General features: G+C 40.6%; 1 protein-coding gene across 1 annotated transcript in view; it reads right to left on the bottom strand.

The window, feature by feature from the left end:
• Positions 1–4,257: 4,257 nt before the first annotated feature.
• Positions 4,258–23,435, bottom strand: part of RAB18 (RAB18, member RAS oncogene family) — a 31,872-nt gene continuing 12,694 nt past the window's right edge. Inside the window, exons 2-7 of the mRNA XM_075587661.1 lie at positions 20,817–20,872; positions 18,306–18,367; positions 11,985–12,057; positions 11,232–11,350; positions 10,362–10,428; positions 4,258–6,177 (exon numbers count right to left, since the gene is read on the bottom strand). Of these exons, the coding sequence (XP_075443776.1) occupies positions 6,005–6,177; positions 10,362–10,428; positions 11,232–11,350; positions 11,985–12,057; positions 18,306–18,367; positions 20,817–20,872 (550 nt within the window). The 3' untranslated portion in view covers positions 4,258–6,004. The remainder of the gene's footprint in view (positions 6,178–10,361; positions 10,429–11,231; positions 11,351–11,984; positions 12,058–18,305; positions 18,368–20,816; positions 20,873–23,435) is intronic.

Raw genomic sequence — 23,435 nt, 5'->3', positions numbered from 1 at the left:
GACGTCACACAGCGTCAAGGAGCCGAGGCAACCTCTGTTGATGCTGGGGAGCACGAGACATTGATTGGAGCCTGGAGCCTGGCGCCGGCCCGACCTCCCGCCCGCCTTCACAACCTCCCGACCAGCTGCCCGACCTCCCATCCGGCTGCCCGACCTCCCGCCCGGCCGCATATGGAGGACAAGCAAGCCGGCTGGACGAACTCTGCTGCACAGGTGGGCCCCCTCCCTTCCAATGAATACACCCTCAGTCAGTCACCCACCCACCCCTCTATCTCCATCACCCACCCTCTCTCTCTCTGCCACCCACCCTCTCTCCGCCACCCTGTCCCGTCTCTCTCTGTCTGTCTCACACTCTTGTCTCTCTCTCTCTCTGTCTCACACTTTGGATATCTTATTTACGCTATAAATCTTAACTGCCATATACCTACACCGAAATAACCTATACTCCTTTCATCCAGATCTGACACTCAAACTTCACACGGGAGACATCGGAATCCCCCCTAACCCAGAAGACAGGTAGGGAACACCTCCCCTCCAACATATAACATTGCGGGAATGAAGGTACCTGGACATTAAGGGACTGCGGATCAGGTAAGATCCCAGGTGGGATTGCTGCTTTAGAAATTGTGAAGTCGGGGCATCCAGACACTGGTTAAGGGGTTCAGGAAACTAGTCATACACATATGGCTTTTTTTTCTAGATTAGTGAGGTCATTCTGACACACACACATGACTAATTGTACTAAAGTATAAATGTAATACAATAAACAAACTGTTATCTCAAAAACGAATGTTATTAGTTCTTTCTAGGAATTTACTCAATTTCTTTTCTAAAAAGCGGGGCTAGGTGGCGAGTAGATTTTTGGGTGATTTGTCAAGCAATAATATATATATATATATATATATATATATATATATATATATATATATATAATCAAGAGAAAAAATATTAGCGCCAACCTATCACTATATAATATCTCTATAAAAATAAAAGGTGATTGTAAAAATAAAATAATACAGATAAGAATAAAAAACCTATGCTAAGCACAGTGGATGGAATAAAAATTAATGTATTAAACTAATAAAATGCATAAAAAATACATAAAAAAGAAAATGTCCAGAAAAATAAATATAAAAAATATATACAAATCCCAAAATATTCCAATTGCTATCCAAAAGAGTCTCTGCAGCCCGAATGAAGGGAACACCACTTCCTTGAGGATATCTACAAAAACACAGAAAAAACAGGCGCACTCATAGCGTAAAATTGTATAACAATAAATTTATGGAATAAGGGATAAAAATACACACTCACAAACAGAGCTGAATAAAATGCATTTTTGAGTACAACTCAGCCCGTTCAGACGCAGGAACCCAAAGAGGAGGACTTCGGTGTGATGTCCGCGGTGTGTCTTGCCACAATAGCCCCTCTATGTCCCAGCAGGGACCGAAAGCCACGAGGGCGTTATACAATTTTACGCTATGAGTGCACCTGATTTTTCTGTGTTTTTGTAGATTATATTTATATATATATATATATATATATATATATATATATAAATATAATCAAAATATCAGTGTTTGATGGGACCTGGGCACTTCGACATGGAGTGATGGATATAATACAGTAAATAACACACCATTATCCGTTATTTAGTAGTCTGACGTTTCGCTTTCCAATGGAATATTCTTGATGAAGGTTGCATTAGAAACCAAAATGTCAGATCAGTGGTGTGCCCGTTATATATGTATATAAAACCATAAATAGCGAAATGTTGATAGGTAGATATAAAACCAGTGTGGAACCCTGATTATAGGCATACTGTATAATAAATTAAATGTTAAATATTTAAAATGTGGGTTATCAATGCTAATGTCAAGATCTCCAGCACGCGTTTATTTTATGTTTTGTGATATAATGTAATACCTTGTTGTACATAATATGTACAATTTACAGGTGCAATGAATCCATATCTTGTAGAGCTTAATGTTTTGCTCCCCGATTTATGTATTTCCTCCTAAATCAAAGTTGTGCACTAATGTCTAATCTGATTTATGATGGAGTTTATTGGTTTCCTTTTATCCAAACGCATTTATCAAATTCTTTCAAAATCTGCATTTAAAATATCAGCCACAATTTAGTTATTGTTATCTATTGCACAAAGCTGTTATTGTTAACAAATATGGTTTTGATTTCAGAATGGTTAGGCCGTAATGTTTCTTTAGTACAGGTTATGGTAGTCAAAGCTATATGTACAAAACAGTCCAAAAAAAAAAAAAACAGCTCTCAAATTCAGTAATCCCAGTTATTGAGCCAGGGATTCCATGTGGTTCTGATAACGAGACCATCATGCTATATTTCATTGCATAAGCATAAAACAAAAAGATTGAAAGTAGATCCAATAGCTATACATTTCAGGAATAACTGCAGGTATTATCTGTGTACTGTGAAGTGGTTTATGTTAGAAATTGGATTTAAGGTTATGTAGAAAATATAAGCACTACTAACTACACATTTTTGTAACCAACTCATGTACTATTTTCTTGCAGTCCACTACAGGACAGTTTTGAATTTCCCTTGTAGCTTTAATCCAGGTGTTCCAATGCTGAATAGCTTAGGTAACAAGGTTCAACTACCTGGATCTTGTCCCATGGTTCATATGGGAGATAACTTCTGATCGCCAGTGTGGGGACAATGCTTAAAGAAAGAATCCTGTTCTGCAAACCTCTATAATAAAGAGGGTTTCTCCCTGGGAATCAGGTGGCCTCAATTTTGCTAGTGATCAAAGTGAGGCAGACTCAAACAACCAAATTATTCCTTAAGAATGTCTAACACCATGATAACTAATTAATTACATATGAATATTTGTTATGCGTTATTGACTGATGGACACGAAATCAGAGATAGGATTATTATTCTCCAACATTCAAATTTGTTGCAAATATGGCATTTATTCGCAAGTGCAAATATTGAAGGATAAATAAAAATGATTAGATTCCCCGACCGTGTGTGTGTGTGGTGTATATATATATATATATATATATATATATATATATATATATATATATATATATATAATCAAGCCTCAACATTTTCACAAATGTATCCAATTCCACCAGTTTCTACCATTTGCAAAGTTGTCCTAAACAGATTTGCCTAGGTGTTTCTCCAAGTATTGTCTAAAGGAGTTTTTAAGGGGATATATAATGCACTTGGTACTAACAAAATCGGTCTTTATTTGCAACTTGTGGCTACTTTAATACAGTAACATTTAACAAAAACTTTACAGGCAAATATTTGTCGGTAGTTTGAATATTAACAAAAATGTGGCAACATTTTGTGGGCCTAATTGTTATAAATTCCCCCATCTCTACTCAATGTATCCTCACATATGCAGGACTACATAAGTAAAGTGTGTTATTTATCTTCTAATCAGTCCCATTTGAGGAAGCTCTTCTGCAGTTTAAAGTTCGTGCAGAAGTACAGCAATGTACTATTTTCACGTTGGCGCAATGGCAGCTGCCCCGCAAACCGCCGTTGGATAACGGACCGTCGAATTGCAGGTCCATTTTAATATGTGGCATTGAGCATCGGTTAAGCAGTTCCACCGTCGGATAATGCGTCCAGTAGACTGCATTATGTGGCTTCGGATAAGGCATTTGACAGAAAGCGGACCGTTTGATACCGAGAACTATCTGCATGTGAATTATAAAAGTATAGGTTTGAAGGAAACCAGGTTATTTTTCTGTATGGTGCTAGAATTAGATAAAGCAAAAACCGTGAGCAAATTTTGAATCACACATGTCGGGACAACTTTTAACCACATAGTTGTGGCAAACTCTAGATTTGTGCTAGACAAAAAAGGAGTGTGTATATGCGCTTCATTTTGAAGAACAATTTTGTTTTATTTTACAAATGAGATTCCAAACAAAAAATGGTAACAAGTGTAAGGTGATGTAAGACTATTCCAAAAGGTTACATGTGCTTTTTTCAGCCTAGAAATCACCGAGGGGTTTAATACATGTCTTATTCATTAGATGTTTTCATTTTATTCTTCAAGATATTGATACCTTAGTGAAAGAACTTACTGTAATTACAGTGAAATCTGAAGATGAAACTGAGAACTTGTGTAAGTAAGCCTGATTAAAGTTCACGTCTCCAGAAAAGTAATGCATCAGATTGGCTTGCAAAAAAAGCACAATGGCAAATAGATTTGAATTAAACCGATGTTGCGCTATAATTTACAATGCTACAATGCCAAGGATTCAGCATTTATTTCAACAAGAATGAGAGGATACATGTACATTTTCAATTTGTGCAAAAATGGGAATACAATTGGAGTGCATATGACAGTCCATAGTATAAAAGTCAACTAATATCTTTCACTGTTCATCTGCGTTTTCTAAAGCAAGGTGCTATGTGCCACTCTAGCAGTTAGGAGATCAGATGTGGTTACATCACTTGACAGTTTTGTAACATGCTGTACATTACTCTACAGATTCATGAACAATCTAGATGTAAACAAGAGTAAAGCTAGCACAGGTAGGAGTTGGAAAACAGAACTGTTTGGACACAATGTTTTAATTTATACAAATAATTTATAAAATGTGCTTGTAAAATGAATTAAAGACACAGGTTCTTAATATTGATTCATTAGGAGGTCAGAGCACATCATAAAATGAACATCTCCCCCAATCTGTGCATTTCCCAATATAAATGAGAAACTGAAAACCCAAAGTTTATCTTTAAGCTGGTGGAGGGAAGCATGTGCTCTGGAAGCAAAATGTAAAGACTTCTACAGTAGCAACTTGTAGCTAATATTCCATGTTATACTGGACAAACCCTACAGATAACAATAACTTTTCAAAACATGCCATGGGGTAGGCATCATTCAGTTCTTTGTTACAGTAAGAGGACATTTCTATTAACAAGCAGAGTATAAAGCAGCAATTTATGTCCCATTTCTTGTGGGGTTTTTTGGTTCTGGGTTTGAACCAAGTATCCAGAGTTGAACCCCATTAATTTCAGCTCTGGGGATACCCTGCTTCCAGAAATGCTTGCCTCTGTAGGTGCTGCGGGTATCTCTGAAGTTGAAAAGTCCAGGTCAGGTGTGCCAACAGGAAGCCACAACAGATGCCATGGTTTCCTATTGGCCTGCATGAAGTAGGACATTTAAACGCCACCATGTCATTAGGCAGACAAGTGCCCTGGCTGCAGAGATACTTTCCTCCGTAAAGGTGTCATGGTGTCCCCAGAGCTGAAATTAACAAGGTTCAGCTCCAGAGACTCCCTGCTTAAATTCTACAACAAAAAAATCCCAAACAAACCGGATTGCTACTTTAATACCCAGCAGGAATAAATCCAACACTGGATTATAAAACCATGTTAACAAGCCTTGTGAAGAAGTGATGTGATGAGGTCTCAAGCACGGGATATGGATTTTAGTATGCTACTTACAAGCACAAACATACACTGGTGGTTATTAACCAACATATGACATTGTGGTTACTTGGCAAAGTGATAAACAGACACCTGTCTGAACAAGTTCTACGTTCATGCTTTTAATGCTTTGACTGAAAAATGAGGGTTTCCAGCAATACGTGTTGGTATTATATAACAATGATTTGAACAGATAAGACAACTTTATATAGTATTTAAGGGTATTATTGAATATTTAGCAATAAGCAAAATAGGCGTTAGCAGACATTTTAGAATAGTGTAATTTGTTACGTTAGAAAGGATTAAAATACACAATGAACGGGTAGCATCACAGTTGGTGCATTTGCCAAAGCAGAATTTTTCAAGCCACTGATAGAAACAGCCTTAGAGTTACATGCTTATGACATTTCTGAATGGAAAGTTGCTTAACATCGTGTCCGATAAATATTTGCCCTCATGATACAAACATATGTGCAAACTGAAAGGTCCCTAGATTAGCAGTATATGATTATATACAGAAACTAGTATCAGTATATATGATTAAATAAGAGATCGTATAACTAGTTTATATCATTGAGCAGTATCCACTACAGGCTCCTCCTCTGCTTTCTTCTTCATTGGACAACCTAACACCTCTGTTGTGAGACTCGCTTTCCCACAGTCCAGGAGTCTGAATAATCTTTTCAACAAGTTCTTCAAAGGCACACTGTACTCCGTCTCTGGTTTTTGCACTCGCCTCTGAAATAAACAAAAACATATAGTATTGGTATTGCCTAGATCATCTTTAGTAGCTTCCCTGCCTGTATCAAATTATTTCTGAGCTTATTAAATGGCCATCTAAAGGTTTCACATGCTGTAACTGATTGGTAACTCGCATTTTGGTGAATAGGAGTTATTGGTCCTTAAAGAAGTAGTCTTACCTTGACCCTCCCACAAAAATGCAGGGAGTTTCCGGAGCTGAATCACATTTATTGAAGCTCCAGGGACCCCTTGGATCCAGATACTTAACAGAGAAGTTGCTGCCAATACTACTTGGGGGTTTAAAACCCTGCTTGTGACAGGCCAATGGGAAGCAGCGACAGATTTCCCTGCTTCCTATTGGCCCACCCGACAAGTGTTATCAGACATCCTTTTGTTTCCCTTGGAGGAAACCGCCACCAGTACCTTCTTCGGTAGGTATCTTAGGAAGTAAAGGGCCAACGGAACTGAAATCAATTTGGTTAAGCTCCTGAGACTCGGTGCTAATCTACTAAAAATGGCGGTCTTGCCCTTTAACATTTAACAAAAAAGACAGACAGAAAAAGCACGTAGTTTGCAAATGCACACTTAAAAGCTAAAAATCGCTTCAAGTTGTTATTTTCATGTATATGGAAATAAAACAAGGGTCCCAACAAGAGTATTAATTTTCATGCAACAGAGGACTGCATGGCTGCATTCAATTAAGGAAAGCATTAGCGGTCAGTAAAACTCCCTGTTAAAACCTAGTGGGCCAGTCTTGTGGGCTTTATAGGCTTGGCATGTAGTATACATGCAGGAGAAAAGTGTGGACTGGTGATGGACTTGGGACAGCAACCTCAAAGATTCAAGTAAGAACTACCTTTTCTATTTGGTTGGCACCCCTATTTTTGTCTATCATAGTTGCACGGTTAAATATATATTCCATTTTAGCTACAGTACAAGTCTCTGTCTTCGGTCGCAAGCATAGAAACACAAATTTCACCCATCATACTTGCCAAAAGAATGATAACAAGGAAGCCAGAAAACAGATTGTAACAAAATTCAAATCCATAACCCCTAATTGATCTCAATCTACAATTCTCTGGCAATAGAGGCACGGAATGAGCCACTATATTATTTGTATGAAATCATTTGCCGCTTGTGACCAATAATGTGAATGACATAAGACTGGAATGAATCACAAAGGAGGAGATATTAGAATAATTTTGAACTCGATACGACATCCTCAACACCACAAGCCAACATAGCTTAGGGGCAGAGGATCTCAAAGAAATTTGTAAGGAAGTGATTAGGTTTTTGGAACAGGTAATATTACAAAGTGTCAAACTTTCTTATTTCTTTTGCAAATTCGACACAGAAAACATCTTTGCAAAGTTGAAAGCTGCAATACCATTCATTCAACAAACACAACATATGTAGATGTTGCAGATGAACAATTAGGACCATATTGCTTCCCTCTCAAAGAACACTCTCTCCAAGGACCCAAAAAAACAAACCTATAATCAGGGATATGTTTAGCGGTCACATCTGGGAAATGGGTAGCATTTTTAACAAAATCTGACTTCTATAAGTATTATGTGTTTTTCAAAGTTAGTTTGATTTCCTCTGACTACTCCTTTTGTGTTATTTCACGGTGTATTTATTAAAGAAAGTGCTGGTACAGCCAGACTTCCCTCTCCCTGATGAGGACAGGGTGGGATAAGGGCAAGGAAAACACTTCTCTCATTCAGAGACCCATAAGAAATTAAACTGTCGGACTATATCACCGTTAAAATGTAAGAAAATACGGGGGGGCTTCCGGTAACGTCATCGGAGATGGTGGTGTAGGAGAAGAGCTCTGGGGACCCACCGGCATAAAATAGATATATAGCGCTCTCATACCCGAAATTCACGGACCAAATAATAACCCCAAGCAAGAGGAGAGACAGGAGCATGTCGAAACAGCAAACCGTTTCGCGTTTTTTCACCCCGGCGCGGAGGAGCCCCGGATCCAAGATGGCGGCGGAGCACGAGGATCGCAGGAACCTCAAATAGCCCTGAATAAAGGAGCGAGAGATCAAGAACCCCCCGAAATGGACGTGGAGGAGCCAATCACTAGATCCTACCTGGAGAGCCTATTCTCAACCATGCACGCCAAACTTCAATCATCCCTCCAGGCGGAACTTAAAGCTGCAGTGGCGGAGTTTAAACAGGAGGTGTTTGGCCTCACGGAAAGGACAACGACCCTAGAAAGTGGGCTGGAGGAGTCCCTAGCAAGGCAATCAGCGGCCGAAGAGGAAATCATCAGGTTGGGTGAGGAAATCTCCCTCCTCAAAGAAGGGCAGGAGGACCAGGAAAACCGGGACAGGCACCAAAACCTGCGCATACGAAACGTCCCCGAGGCGATCCTACCTGGCCAGCTCCGTCCTTATCTAGCCGAACTATTTACCTCACTCTGCGGCCCTATTGAAGACAGGGACCTTGAGATGGATAGGGCCCACCGGGCGTTAGCCCCAAGATCAGAAGACCCCAACCGGAGGCGCAATGTAATCGTAAGATTACACAGTTATACCATAAAGGAAAAGATCATTGCTGCCTGCCAAGGAAAAGAATTGTTGCCCTTCCAGAACGAAACCCTCCAAATCTTTAATGACTTGTCATGGATCACTGTTGGCCGAAGAAGGGAAATGAAGCCTCTTACCTCATTCCTACGGGAGAAAGAAGTGAAGTATCGCTGGGGCTTTCCATTTAAGCTCACGGCAAGCAATGGCGGCAAATTCTTAACTATCCGACGCCCTGAAGATATGGTCCCCTACGTAAGAGCCCTAGGACTGACCCCGCCGCCTACTTGGACATCGGATCAGACACAAGAACCACCGCAGTGAGATGAGCCCAGCAGCACCCGTCCTGCGAGGAGAATAGCAGCGCCAAGACAAGCCAGGAACAGATAAGCTGCCCCGCAGATTCGCCATCTACTTCAGCTCTCTTACCAACACCTAAGTGACGACTGCGGGACACATTGGCTCGAGAACCATCCGCGACCAGAACCCACTGGATCCATCCAGATGCGCAACCTCCACACTGTGACCCCGACCGACTCTCGGCCAACCGCCGCGGAGGAAACCTACAGCTGATGCTGCCTTTGTTCCCGCTTTGAGCTGATGGCAGCTGAGGAGTTCCAGCGGCCGGTCGGGCTTGGGGGGGGGGGGGTTGCTGGTGGGAGGGGGGGGGCACAGTTTCTCGGCATCGGAATTGAGGACTGCTAACTGTAAGTAGCCTTCTATCATTGCTTTAAGGCCTGGGTGCCAGATTTTGGTTTCCCAGCCCTGTTGCGCATGGGGGGGTTGCCCCCCCCCCCTCCGGCAGGTTTCCCCTCCCTCCCCCCCCCCCCCGCTGGACCACGATAGTTAAAGTTAAAGAAAAGTTACCACCTGAGCCCTACGCGAGACAGGGGACACTTGGAGATCGGATGAGATCAATATCTGCAGCAACAGCAATAACACTCTCTCACTACACCGCAGGCTAAACATACTGTTCAAGGACACCTGAGCGGGTTACCGAACTGAATTTGCGTTAAGCCGTCCCCATACCCTGGTTTAGCAGTTTAAAAGTTGTTGATTGTAAGTCACTGTATGTAAAGATAACTATGCCTAATAAAAACGTTTGAAAAAAAAAAAAAAGTGTAAGAAAAGGCAGCAATAAACGATAAAAAAAAATTGGAAAGAATAATAGAATATAAAATGTGTTGGTAAAGAAAGATCAATCATAAAAAAACACTGTCCATGTTGCAGTCAGTTACTCGTAGCGTTCCAGAAACTGTGTTAAGGTCATTAAGTACTCCAGCAGACAGATTCTGCAGTCAGTCAATACAACTACATTTCTGAACTATATTCACTCCTAGAAGGTTAGCCACATGATGAATAGGGTGCTAATTGTATCACACTGCAGAGATTTAGCTAAAATCCAAACCCTAAAACCAAGCAACACATTTTTTTTTTTGCAACAACCAATCAAATTATGTTGTATAACTCCTAAGAAAAGGAAATCCAGTGAAGACAGGCTAAATAAAACGACATCATATCCGGTTTACTGATGTACAAAGATTACCATTGCATATATTTGTTGCATATGATATATATATATATATATATCTTATTTTGGGCACTTAAAAAAATTCACAAACTGAATAAAAAGAGAACTCTTACCTATGAATAACATAGAATGTTTTCTGGCAAACTTCAGACCTTCATTTCGGTCTACTTCACGGCTTTCCTTAAAATAAAAAAATGCATAGTTTTAATATACAGAACAAAAATTGAAGACTAAATAAATAAATGGGTGCAGCTAAAAACAAACAAGAAAGGTATGAATACTGTTGTTGCAGTGCATCTACACACAATCAGTGTACAGTAGATCAGTGGCTGAGGTTTTTGCCCTAGTTTTCCCACTTGGGTGAATGACCTTTACGGTTTTTGAAGAGAAAAAACGGTATACAGATACAGCTTACAATAAAAAAAAAAAAAAAAAAAAAGTAATTATGCGGCCCAGTCAATTAACCACCTTATTCACATCTGTACAGATCGTTATGGATAAACCCCCATATTCTTAAACATTTTATTCACAGATCAGACTTCACAGTTTTGCGGACAATCTGGACAATTATGGTGCTAGTCAGAATAAAATGATGAAATAGTTATGCAGAACAGATTTTCCCCAAGACTGCCATTTTATACTTCGATAAATAGACCATTTTATCTGAGTCGCTCTAAGTTGAGTTAATATATTAATAAGGTAAAAGCTGAATAAATTAGGTTACGCCAGAAAAGTACATCCTATTAGGGCAGACCATCTCATGCAAAAATTTAATCTCTAAATTTGAGATCTTACTATTTTTGACGTGCAATTAAAAACATATTAAAAAAAAAAAACATTCACCCATCAGTGTTCACACATTTTTTTTAAATGGCAACAGTTTTGCTTTGTTTACACATCCTTATTTACCCTTGCAAAGATGACAACCTAGACATTTAAGATTTACTTTTGCTGTTAGATTGTCATCTTAGGCAGCTTCTCACCTTGTCTATCTTGTTCCCGACTAGCATCTTTACGATGTCATTTCTGGTGCAATACGTTTCCAGCTCATTTAGCCAGTTGTCCAACTTGGCAAAAGTATCCCTCCGCGTGACATCATAAACTGAAAAATACACATACAGTACTGTCTTTCAAAACAATAGCGATGATTGGATATAAACATATGCATACAAATTGTCAAGCACAACTGGCCACGTATTTCTTGTGTGTACTATATTACTAGGAACGGGCATATTCTGCGGCAAACATAAAACTAAATTACTTGTATATGGTCTCCAAAGATACAGCGATAATCCATACTTCCTTTCTGTATGGAACATTTGTTTCAACAAAAAAAGTTGATATTATAAAAGACAATGTCATGCATGGTCTTACTCGTGATTTTTGCATATTTCATAAGGTCTTTTTAACACATGTTTTGAGTTGACAGCTAAGCACGTTACTCACACCAATCACATCTCTTCATGCACTACAAAAAATAATGAGTTGCACATTTAGCACTTGCAACTTTCCACTTTCTAATTATATGCTGCAAACATGGTGTGTTATATGCAGTAAATTTATAATTCTTCACATTTGTACTGTAAATATTTTGCACATTTTAATAGAAAGACAATTGATTAACAAATACAATAAAATATACCACGTGTTTCCAGAATTATAAATACAAATCGTAAGACTATGTAAGAAATAACTTTAGTGTACAGTCATATTCCTTACCCAAGAGATTTCCTTACCCAATATAACACCTTGTGCACCTCTGTAGTAGCTGGGAGTTAGGGTTCTGAATCGCTCCTGTCCGGCAGTATCCTATACATCATTGGAAAATGGTTCCATAGTTACCATGTAGCTTGAGAAGAATTACATACATAGGTCGAAATGAGTAGACCAGAAAATATACTGTACTGTAGCGCCATCTGCTGAACACATGGTTCCTGAAAGCTTGCAACATTTTTATTCTTTTCACAATCCCGTATTTAGATTTTTTTTAATGTAAGTTGCAGAACTTAAATGTACTGCACATTTGTCATCACTAAGGTCAGTAAACTAGTGTCTAGCATGTTACATAATTGACAAGTTATAACCCCTCTCATTGAACATATCCATACTGCTTCAGGGTAGTTGCTATATTAATGCTATGCTACAGACGATTATAAAAACAACTTACAACCTTAATCTCTAATTTCCCTTACACAATAATCACCTTCATGGACACTACAATTATTATGAATCAGAATACAGAGTTCAGCATTACACTTCCCCTCAACCCAGCCCCTACCAATAGTTTCCAACTCAAACAAACATTATATTATTTACAGTTAATCAACATTTGCAGTTTATGACCATTCTTAACTTAGAACCCAACAACGAACCCCCTTTACCGCCTATTGTTGAAAAAAGAAACAGGTTTGAATTTAAGTAATTATGCACTGAAAAGGTGCCTTATAACCTTTGAAAAAGAAAGACATAAATGCTCACTTGAAGTAGCACAAATTAATAGCGGATGGATAAAAGGATATCAAATGAGTACACACGTGCCACCACCAACACTATTTTAGAAGGCCCTACAGCAACTAAATCATTAATCTGTGCCCTTATCTTCTAACCTAACTGGTAGGTTATAAGTACGAGCATACCATATTACATTTTTAACTTGACGCCAACTGCTACCATGAGTACACGAGGATACTTAATTTATATAAAATCTTTAATAGGGTCTGGGACAGATTCATACAGTAAATCAGGATGGTCCAAGTTCAGTTCTCATGGAGCACCAGTAGCCCATGTTTTCAGGCAACACAACCTAGCAAACTGTTTCCTCTCGTATAAGATGTTCAATAATAAATGTTTAAGACAGCAAAATGCTCTTCATTGCATTTAATAAAATATGGCCCTACAACAAAAAAGTTACACCTACAAAACAGGCTCAAATGTGGATCCCCTTCAGTAAGGAGTGCAAATGTAATGGGTATTGAAATTGTGCCACCGTTGAAGGGAGCTTTAGACAGGGATACAGCACAGAAAGGAAGCATATTGGATATACCAGCGTTTTCCAAACTTTTTTCCCCGTGGCCCGGTTAGTTTTATACTTCTCTTTCGTGACCCACTAAAATATCGCCTATACTGGCCTATAGGTAAAATAAAACAGATATGAACCGCACAGAGGTTGAAGAAATATGTATTGACAAATACAATAAAATTGCAAGCAGTAACTCACATGTAGTGAATATGAAGTCCAGTAAATGAAAAGATCACAGCTGATCACAGCTCCATTTGCGTAACCAGTTGTGCAAGGGTTCTTGGGATAGTGAGCGTCCGTCCCGCGCGCTGGGACACACCGACACCACAACTGCGTGACTTCCGGGTGTTGCGTGTTCTCGCGATACCCGGATCCTACAGTCTCCCACGTCACCGCACCTCAGAATGTTTCCCAATGAAACTGACTGAATGTAATACTTCGGAGCTTCAACTGGCAACCAGATCGCAAGTCGCGTGTCTCTCCCGCCGCCACGCAGCCTCACCATTGGTTGGGCTACTTTGCCAGGAAAACGAGACTCCGAAAAGGCGCGGACACGGACGGAGCGCGTAGTTCGTCTCGATTAATTGATTTATTCAATAGTCCCGATTTAATGTTAATGTTCTCGTATTTCAGCGTTTCGTGAAAAAACGAAAACCCAAAAACTAAACAACTAGGCTTGCGAGAGTTTTTTTTAGGCGACCCGGCATTTTGCTTTCGTGGCCTGGTGCCGGGTCGCCACCCACCATCTGGGAGATGCTGGGATATACCATTTGCGGACATCTACTGGAGGTGGACTCAAAGAACAGTTGAACTTAAAATGTTTCCTTGGCAGGCGTTGATCATGTTGCAGTGGCGGTCCCGCGCAGCTACACCTCCGTCAGCTCTGGTTTCTAATTAGCATATATACTGGAAGCCCCATTTTGGATTTGGAATGGTTAAAAACTATAATTAGTTCCATCCCCGTGACACTTCTATTATGTGTGTGTTATATGTCTGTTAGTGTAATATGTATTGTCATTATGGGTTCTATATATTGTACTATGTTCACTTATTTTTCACTGTCTAAACACTTTTATACACCATTATGTCGTATATGTTGTGTGATTTATACTCTTATAGGTGATTTACCCTTATTTATGGGAATTTATAGTGGTACATTATGTGCTGGTACCAAGTCTTTTTTTCTCTATTTAAATCACTGTGGGGCTTTGCCATACAGTTGATTCACTGCTACCCGGCTGCTATGCATGGTGCGGAGTTTAGCACCATGTTGCTATGGCAGCAGAGGGGAGGTGTGGCAGCAGAGGGGAGGCGATTCAGAGTCCGCTGTGATATGTGGGCGTAATGATGTTGCACCGCACGTATACGCTGGGCTCACAATGTGAGCTGTGTGGTGCTCATGCGCGGACCTCCGTCGCCGCGGTAGGACCTGGTTTTCGTGCCGAGGGACAGCTACGGTGAATCATTATGGGTGAGCATTGGGGTATATATATATATATTTGCTCATTTTTTATGCTCGTCAGCCTTCACCTTGACAAAGCCTGCGTGGCAGTGGAAACGTTGCTCGTTTCAATGCTGAATAAATACTCTAAATGAGAAGACCGTGTGCCTGGATTATCTTCCTCTTCATTAATGTGGCTTGAACATTGCTATACCTGTGCATGCACAGAGAAGAAGAATCCCTATGGGTGGCACACACCTCACAATTTGATTTATTATTCGAGTATAAAAAGTAACTTTTATTGATATTGTAGTAAAATAAGAGAGTCTGGATGGACAACTATTATCCCATTGGTCGCTAAAGAATGGTGCAGACAGAATATAACAATACTGTCACAGTGAACAGATATAATAGCCCGACACCTAAGTGAACATAGAATTTAAAAGCCAAGGTTTATCTGCAAGGAACGGTGCACCTGAGCGTATATGTATATATCCATTTCCCACCTGTCTGGTGAATGGCCCATTCCTGGGTCTATAACCACCCCAGGGGGTAATTCAAAGTGCCCTATTGGTGAGTAGAGAGAGCTGCTGGGGTATGAGGCGAGGGGGAGAGAGAGATCTGGCTGCTGATATCTGTAGTTTAGCCAGGGCTGCTATGCAGTGTGAGGACTCTTATAGTGGGGATAGGACACGGATAGACAAAGTATTGAGAATAGTTGAAATTATATACCTCTAATCCCACCCTCGCGAATCCCCGAGGGCAGATATGAGCAGTATTTTCCCTGTCTAAGTCTCCCTGCCTCGCTACGTCACGTGTCATGCTATGACCTTTGATCTGATATGTTTCGCTGAATAACAAATCGGCTTCTTCAGGGGTGGAGCCGGTCCCATCAGATGTCCCTTTTATACAGTGTGGTTACCCGTTTTGTTTGAGTACGGCTGTTAATTGGTATCTATCGTCGTGGAGATGACAGATCATGTGCCTAGATCACACAGAGTGATCATTCAGAGGTGATCTAGACATAGCGATATACATATAGGGTGAAAAGATAAAGCCACACAAATGAGTAATTCCATAGTTAGGATGTCCTATTCATGACAGTAATAATGTGGCTATTTTATGTGCTGCTTGTTTGTAACAAGGGGATATGAGGGTCAAAATAAATCCCTTTGTGGTGTAGCCATGTATATCTGTCTTATGAAATTATTAGTGGTGCATTGGCTGGTTAGTTCAAACGAAGGGTGTGTATACAAATCCCTCATTTAACCCATGAGGGGACAAGGTGCCCAATTTGCCAGCATCATAAACATCTAATTTCTCCAGCATAGGTAAAACCACCCTCAGCGCTCAATGGGTTACCAAAACACAGGTTGAAAAGGTCTGAGTTCCCCACAGCCTGAGCAGGGAAGGGCATATGACCTCACCATGTGGGAGTTACCTTGATTTCCGGGAACTACCCTGTGACATCCAGGAACATTTGTTCAGCATCAAAAGGAGTGCAGCCAAAAACAAAAAAATAAGCGACACCTCAAATATATTGAAGGTGAAAACCTGTCTAATAGAAGTGTATATTGTCTCAATTTTAGATTTACTCGCAGGATAATTCCGAAGTAGACTATTAAAAGAAAAACACCACTAACCAAAGGTTACAACATGACAGATAAAATAGATTTACTTTTGCAAGCAACAACCAATGAATAACACTGTTCAATGACAATATTTACAATTTAAAAGCTTAAGTATTTTACTTTCTGTTGACATAAACTTGCTGCACACCTTCCCTTCTATGTAAATATTTATCTTGCAGTAGGAAGAAAGTATCAGCTTTTGAAAGCAGTAACATTCTCTATTTCATCAACTGAAGCAAAAAAAAAAAATGGAGAGATGGGACCACAAAGTCACCCTAAACAGTTTGGTAAACATAAAAACTTTAGATTTAAAAACAAAAGATCCATTTTGGTGAAAAGAGACTTTGTACTGATGTTTAATCTACGTTTTCTATTTAGAGAACCATTACAGTGCCCTGACGTACCTGGCACAGCATGGACCCTGGCATGGCAGAGACATTTATGACATTCCAAGTACACCATGGGCACTTGCTCTATTTTTGGGCCAATCAGGCCGACAGCTCCAACGGAAAAGGATATATACGTCCAAGTTAAAAAGTCACACTTGTTTCCTTTGTATACAATTACTCAATTAAGCAGCTCTTGGCATTCTCACAAACCAGACCTCTCTGTTTTCTTCTGTTAAATCTGCACAAAACATCACTAGTGCAGGGGAAGGGATACCACTGGCTCATTCACAATGCAGTGGTAATGGAACATGTACTCGTGTCATTCAGATAGAAAAGGGGAACGTTGACCTGTATGCACCTGTGCAGTTTTGTAAATATACTGCAGTCTCCCTTAAATACTTTGTACACCAAGGCTCAAAATATACTGTAGGTTAACAGATCTGACGGTTATAAGAGAGAGTAGATCTGAGTGATTTATGTTTTTTTAATCAAAATCAAGAATTAAACATAAAATATTAAATATATATTTTTAAATTAGCTTGTTATCATGGGAGAGCCAGAGAGCGGTTTGATTACCTCTGGCTCCTTTTGTCTGATTTCAGTGTGTTTAACAAGACTTTGCATGGACAAAACTCCTCCCTCTCCACAAAATGTTTTAGTCCTCCACTATAAGAGTGATCACACATTTAAAACAGTAATGTCCCCAACCTTTTCCCCCATAATCTGAATGACAATATAGTGTAGTTCAGCTCTTTGGGAACACAATTACCAAGATATAAGCAACTTTATCATACAAACAACAAAACATATATACAGTATATGGCTGCAGGGTTTCAAGTAATTTAAAGCCACAATGTCATCTGTCAATGCCATTCTGTGTTTCTGCTGACCACAGTGGCCATCTTATTTCTCCTGGACAAGGGATAAAGTACGGGTGAAAACAGATCTTAATATCTTCAATCCCCAGAGTTCACCTCCTGCAGTGCAATCATAGTTCAGCTATAAGAATTATGGGTGGCTAATTTAATGTAAGCATCTATTGAACCTATGCAGACCTATGCAGAGTAAGGCAAATACTACTAGACCAAAGGTTTTCCAAACTTTCAAAATTTTACAAATGGATAGTACATACACAAGGTTAGACGCCTCACTGCTGGGAAGAACGAACAATGCGCCAGCTATGGAGTGGTTACTCCCTCAGGAGGTGGGCGCATCCTCCCTGACTCACATTGTCCCTTAGCACTCTACCTGGCCTATGCTAAGGGCTGTTTTACATGTACCAAGGATCCTGGATAGGTCCTTTTTGGGGTTTTGAGCAGCAGGAAGAGGTTCGGAAGTAGAGGGGACCTTTAAGTACTCTTTAAGGTTGTATTGTTCAATTACAAAGACTACATCACCCCATAATATTCACTCCAAGGTAGCGCCCGGGCTTTTCTGTACATCACTATGCTAAGGGCTACCTTGACAGGCAGAGGCAGCAAGCGGGCTTAACCTTTATTGTGGGAATGCCATGCTGCCCATGCCGACACAAGTTAATTAAGTAAATAAAAAAAAATGCATTAAACATTTAGACTTACCCATATAGCAAGCTTTGCTTTATTGCCATCAACAGAAATGGTTTTCACCTTGAAGTCAACACCTAAAAGAAATAAAGAAAAAACAGCAGAACTTTAATATTGAAATAAAAAATAAAATACAGTAGCTTTAAATTCTCTCTCCATGTAAACATGTTTACTAACAGGTGCAATTCCATGAGGTACCCTCCTGTGTTGAAAGACACCTTATGGTTCACGCACTGGAACGGACATGATCTGGTGCTGGAAGTTGTCTTGTGGAATAGCACTGCTTAGTAAATATGGACCCGAGTCTGCGGTTTTGACTGCAGACACTTTGCACGAGTGGAAAGGAAGCAACATATACAAGTCAGATAAGATGAAGCAAGTGAACTGTAGGTGCAGTAAAAAAAGAAGACAGTGCAAAACTGTGGAGTCCAGATGCACTATAAAAAGCAGTCAATTCAGTTCATTAAACACCAAGCAAAAAGTTTTCTGCCTTACAAATAAACTCATTTAATGCCAGACAGGTCAGCAATGTAGCATGGTTGATGCGTACTAATTTAATAGTGTATTCAAATAATTAATTGGATGTTGCGAGTCTGAACAAACAGCAAAGTAAGTTTTGCCTTACAATGAAATCCCTTCACTGCAAGAGAGGCAAGCAATGTAGCAAAGGAGTTCATGGTCTGTGAAACAACATCGCAAGTATCTCAAGCAGTACAACAAAGTTGCCCACATCTAACCGATAATTAAAAACTAGCACTATTCAAACAAATTAGTTTGTTGGTTCAACATAGCTTGTAACTTATCATGACATTATTATATTTTTAATGCAATTACAGCTGACCCCGTTGTAACGTGGTGCTTGGGGTCCACATAATAAGACTACGTTATAACCGGGATCGTCGGGGGGGGGGGGGGGGCGGGAAGCAGCTGCGAGCTGTCCCAGACCACCACGTTGCCCCAATCAGGCCCCGCTCTCTCCTGCCCCAGCCATCCCCTGGTCTCCCTGCTGGAGCCTGCGGGCCGAGACCTATCCTGAGCCGGCGTCGCAGACTTGTCTCACATAGCGGCCCAGCCTGTGTTACCCGGGGGGGAGGGAGGGAGTGTTAGCAGGACGAGGCTCCGGTGGGAGAGAGACAGGAAGTGCCGAGGGGGGGGGGGGGGGGGGGAATGTATGCTGCTTTCCCCCTGCTATTTTTCTCTTCATCTAACCAACTTTGGTAATTCAGTCAAGAATACTGTAATTAACAAACTGCATTCCCCACTGAGAAAAGACCCTTGAAAACAGCCATGTTAAATGACATGTTGTCAAGTACATGAAATTGCCATTAGGCATTGGGACCCGTTTGCCACATATGTTACTGGATAACTACAGCATTACCCATTACCCACAGGTGACCATCCGTTATAATAGGTCACTTCCTTAGCAATTGTACTATGGCTATGGAAGGACATTGCTGTTGTGGTACCCTTGGGAGAATTAACCTTCAGATGTTAAAACGCTGTTCCATCCAGTCTCCGGCATATTAAAAAGTTGGGTGGTGTATTAAATGCAATACCACAGAATAATTCTTATCCGTTAGCTGTAGCTGGGGTTTCATCATCATCATCCTGTAATCATGCGATTGCAAACGGTTTGATCCATTAGAGATTTACTAAATAAACCCATTTGCACAATGCTTTTATTATTGTGTGTCTGTGTGTACCTCCCCGTTTGTGTCTGTTAGCAATAAAGCATTGAATGTGTATTTTAAAAAAAAAAATATGCAGCTTAGCTTTTTAAAAACGGGGGCCACGCTCAGACCGCGTTATAAGCGGATCCGCGTTGTAGCACATCGTGCTACAACGGGGTTCAGTTGTACTTCTCTCTACCATCATCTTGGGAAGGTTCTTTGTGCTTATAGTAAGTTAAAGCATTTTTGTTGGCAAATAGTCATTTGCATTCTGGTGTCATACCTGTCAAATATTGGCATTAAACTAGAACAAAGACATACTTTCTATGCAGTGTGACATGTATGGAACAGTTTATAACATTGTTATCTTTTAACACGGTGTTTTGTGACAATAGTTCTCTTTTTATTATGGAAGCCTGGAGGATATTTTTTATACCAAGGTGACTATCAGTGACGAGATTTTGAGGATCGATATGCATGATGTGTAACACAAGTTTAGTTTGGGTTTGCGTGTGCTGCTGGAATAGCTACTTCTACAGATGTGGTCTTCCTGGTCACTGTATGGGCACCCAACAAAAGGTGCCGACCTCTCTGAAACCATGATCTTTCTATAGCATGTGATTTTTCTAAAATTCTTGATAAATCCGGATTGTGGACACCATTTTTTGTATGCACCATCCTTTGTGTTTGAATTTGTAACATTTTATCGGGGGCAGTGATCAACTGGGAGATTCTTGCCCACTGTTCATCAGATATACAATACATGCAAGCAACAGTCCTGTGATACAGTACCAATTAGAAATAATGTCTGTTAGATAATAATGTAGATGTTCGTTCCAATTCAACGCAAACTTACCAATTGTAGCTGCAAGTTCTGGATCGAAGGTATCATCTGTGAACCTTAGTAGAAGGCTGAAAAATATTTACAAAAAAGTGTTGAAAGTTAAATCCAAAAAGTTGAAAAGATGAACAGCATATACATGAAAATCATATCTGCAAACAAACCAAGCTCTGTGAATCATTCTCCTTATAGATCGAATACAAAAATAAATTCCTGGAAGTAAAGGGGATTCTACTGCATGTGATATTTCCCTCAGTCATTCAAAAGCTATATGCAGGGTATGGGACAGAAGTTAGCTGTGGTATTCACAAGACACTAATTTCTCAAGTAGAATTATGCTATAGGTTCGTACTCCAATGTCAAGAAAGAATGCATGGATTAAAAAGCTGACAATACAGATCGTGTCCAAGAAGCAAAAGTGTGCAGCATCAGACAGTGTCTGCCACAATCATACCGAGCGAGGTGGTCCATGCTTCCGGATGGGACCCCCACAGTGTTAACCCTCTGGTGCCACTACCACCACAGTCGCATGACCGCACACGGCAGCAGCACTGGAGACAGTAATTTTAGTTTAACTACAGGTGCACCAACGAGTATTCTAAAACTTGCCTTGGAAAATCTGGGGCTTTCACCAACAAGAACCAGGTACATGCTGGGTACATGCTGCAACATTTCAGTGACATATCTGTAGAGACTAATGGCCCATTGGATTAACACAGAAGGGGTCCCTGGCAGTCCCATTCAGTTTGAATGGGACTGCCAAGGACCCCCGCTGTTAAACCGATGGGCCATTAGTGTGTCTGCAGAAATGTCACTGAAATGTTGCAGCATGTACCAGCATGTACCTGGGTCTTGTTGGTGATTGCCCCAGATTTGTTTTAGAATACTCGTCGGCACTACAGTACATTTGTACCTCCGCTATTAACACCAGTTACACATACTAGTATGTGAAGTACTGCAATTATTGCATCTCAGTTTTGCCTGCACGCTTGCATATGAAACATAAAACCTCTAATCTTGTTTGGATAAAAACTAGTTTCTAAAAAGGTTTTGGTTATTAGTTAGTTTACCTCAGAAAATGCTTGACATGCACGGCTATAGAGCAAATCCTACAGGCGCCTGCACGCTGAAGAAGTTCACAACAGCCTTGAGCCGTGTGTCAGATTTGTGTTTCAAGCCATGATAACTAATCTGAAATAGACAGCAGCTCAGTCCAAACCACAAAAACCACGCCATAAAAACATACCAACTATTCCAAATACCTCAAAACTGTCATACAACTCGTGATTAAGCACATGATTAAGGCAGAACACACAGCCAATGTCTTTCTTTAGCTTACTTGAACTGATGAGGTCTCCAGAGCAGAATCGCTGATTCCTTATAGCTGGAACCTCCAAAATTCAGGTGATATTTATGGGAAAAATACAGTTCAGCTAGTCAATGAAGGAAACACTGTGCTGCATAGAAACGTTATCCTCATTGCTTGTACCATAAGTAGTAAAGCACCACGTGCCAATTTCAAAGTCCAACAAACAGGTAAGTAGCACTAAAACCACTAAGGCTTTGGTCCCGCTGAGGCCGGCGGCGCGCGCGGCTGCGGTCTACCAGCTGCTTGGATGCTGTGACGCGTCAGCCAGCCGGAGCTACAAGGAGCTTGTGGTTTCGGCGAGTGCCGCGTCACGTAACAGGCAAGGCAGCCAATCTGATTCCCCCCATCTGCTCCGATTCACCCCCCGGGTGTGTGGCGGAGGGGCTGAGCTGTGCTGTGGGATGATCCCGCCCCCTCACTTCATGGCCGTGCCCCCCACCCTTTTTGGCCACGCCCCCTCCCATGCCAGAAAAATTCACTGCAGACCGCGGTGCAGTGAATTGCAATGCAGTGAATTGCACGCGCCGCCGGCAAGCAAGACGGCTGTGCGGGCACGTGCAGCGGGGCCTTAGCCTAACAACCTGAACCAGGCTATTTCTAGATACAAGACATCAGCAATTTTGCTACAGGATACCCCTAAAGAAAATAGTTTACGAATTCTGATGGGAGAATCAACTAAAATCCCCAAATGTGTTGGTCATAAAAAGGTAGAGTTCAGTCGCCACATTCGTCCTAGGTGTCTGAACTATATGTTTGCTGCAGGTTTAAAATTCCTTTTAAAAAAAAAATGGTTTTTCATAAATCTAGTTGTATATGAACAAGACCACACAATTCTTGTCCAGACATGCAGTATCAGCTTCATATATACACCTGTATAAGGGGTACAAGTGATTCAGACTGGGTAAGTGAAACCAAGTGTTTTAGTAGGCCTGGAGTCAGTGTGCAGGAAATGTTTGGATAACTACAATATTTAGGTTGCAGTTGGGAACAAAAATACATTTTTCAAAATCACTATCTACTTTTGATTACCTATTTATTTTATTATAAGGCTTCTAATCCGACTTTCAGTGCGAGATTGGCAAAGTTAAGCAGCAAATGGCTATATTATATCCCATTTTGGTCTTATCGATTGGTGGCTAACCCTTCGTAAAAGGTATAGATGCGCTTAATGGCTCAGAATCAGCTGTCTCAGATGCGCAGAAGTCAATAACAAAGCGGGCAGATATATGATAAGCAAATCCTCCAAAGTGGAGACAGAACTGGCA

Source organism: Ascaphus truei, chromosome 2 (genome assembly GCF_040206685.1).
Source record: "Ascaphus truei isolate aAscTru1 chromosome 2, aAscTru1.hap1, whole genome shotgun sequence".
Lineage (NCBI taxonomy): Eukaryota > Metazoa > Chordata > Amphibia > Anura > Ascaphidae > Ascaphus > Ascaphus truei.
The sequence above is the reverse complement of the archived record's forward strand: the minus strand, read 5'-3'. Positions and strand labels throughout refer to the sequence as shown.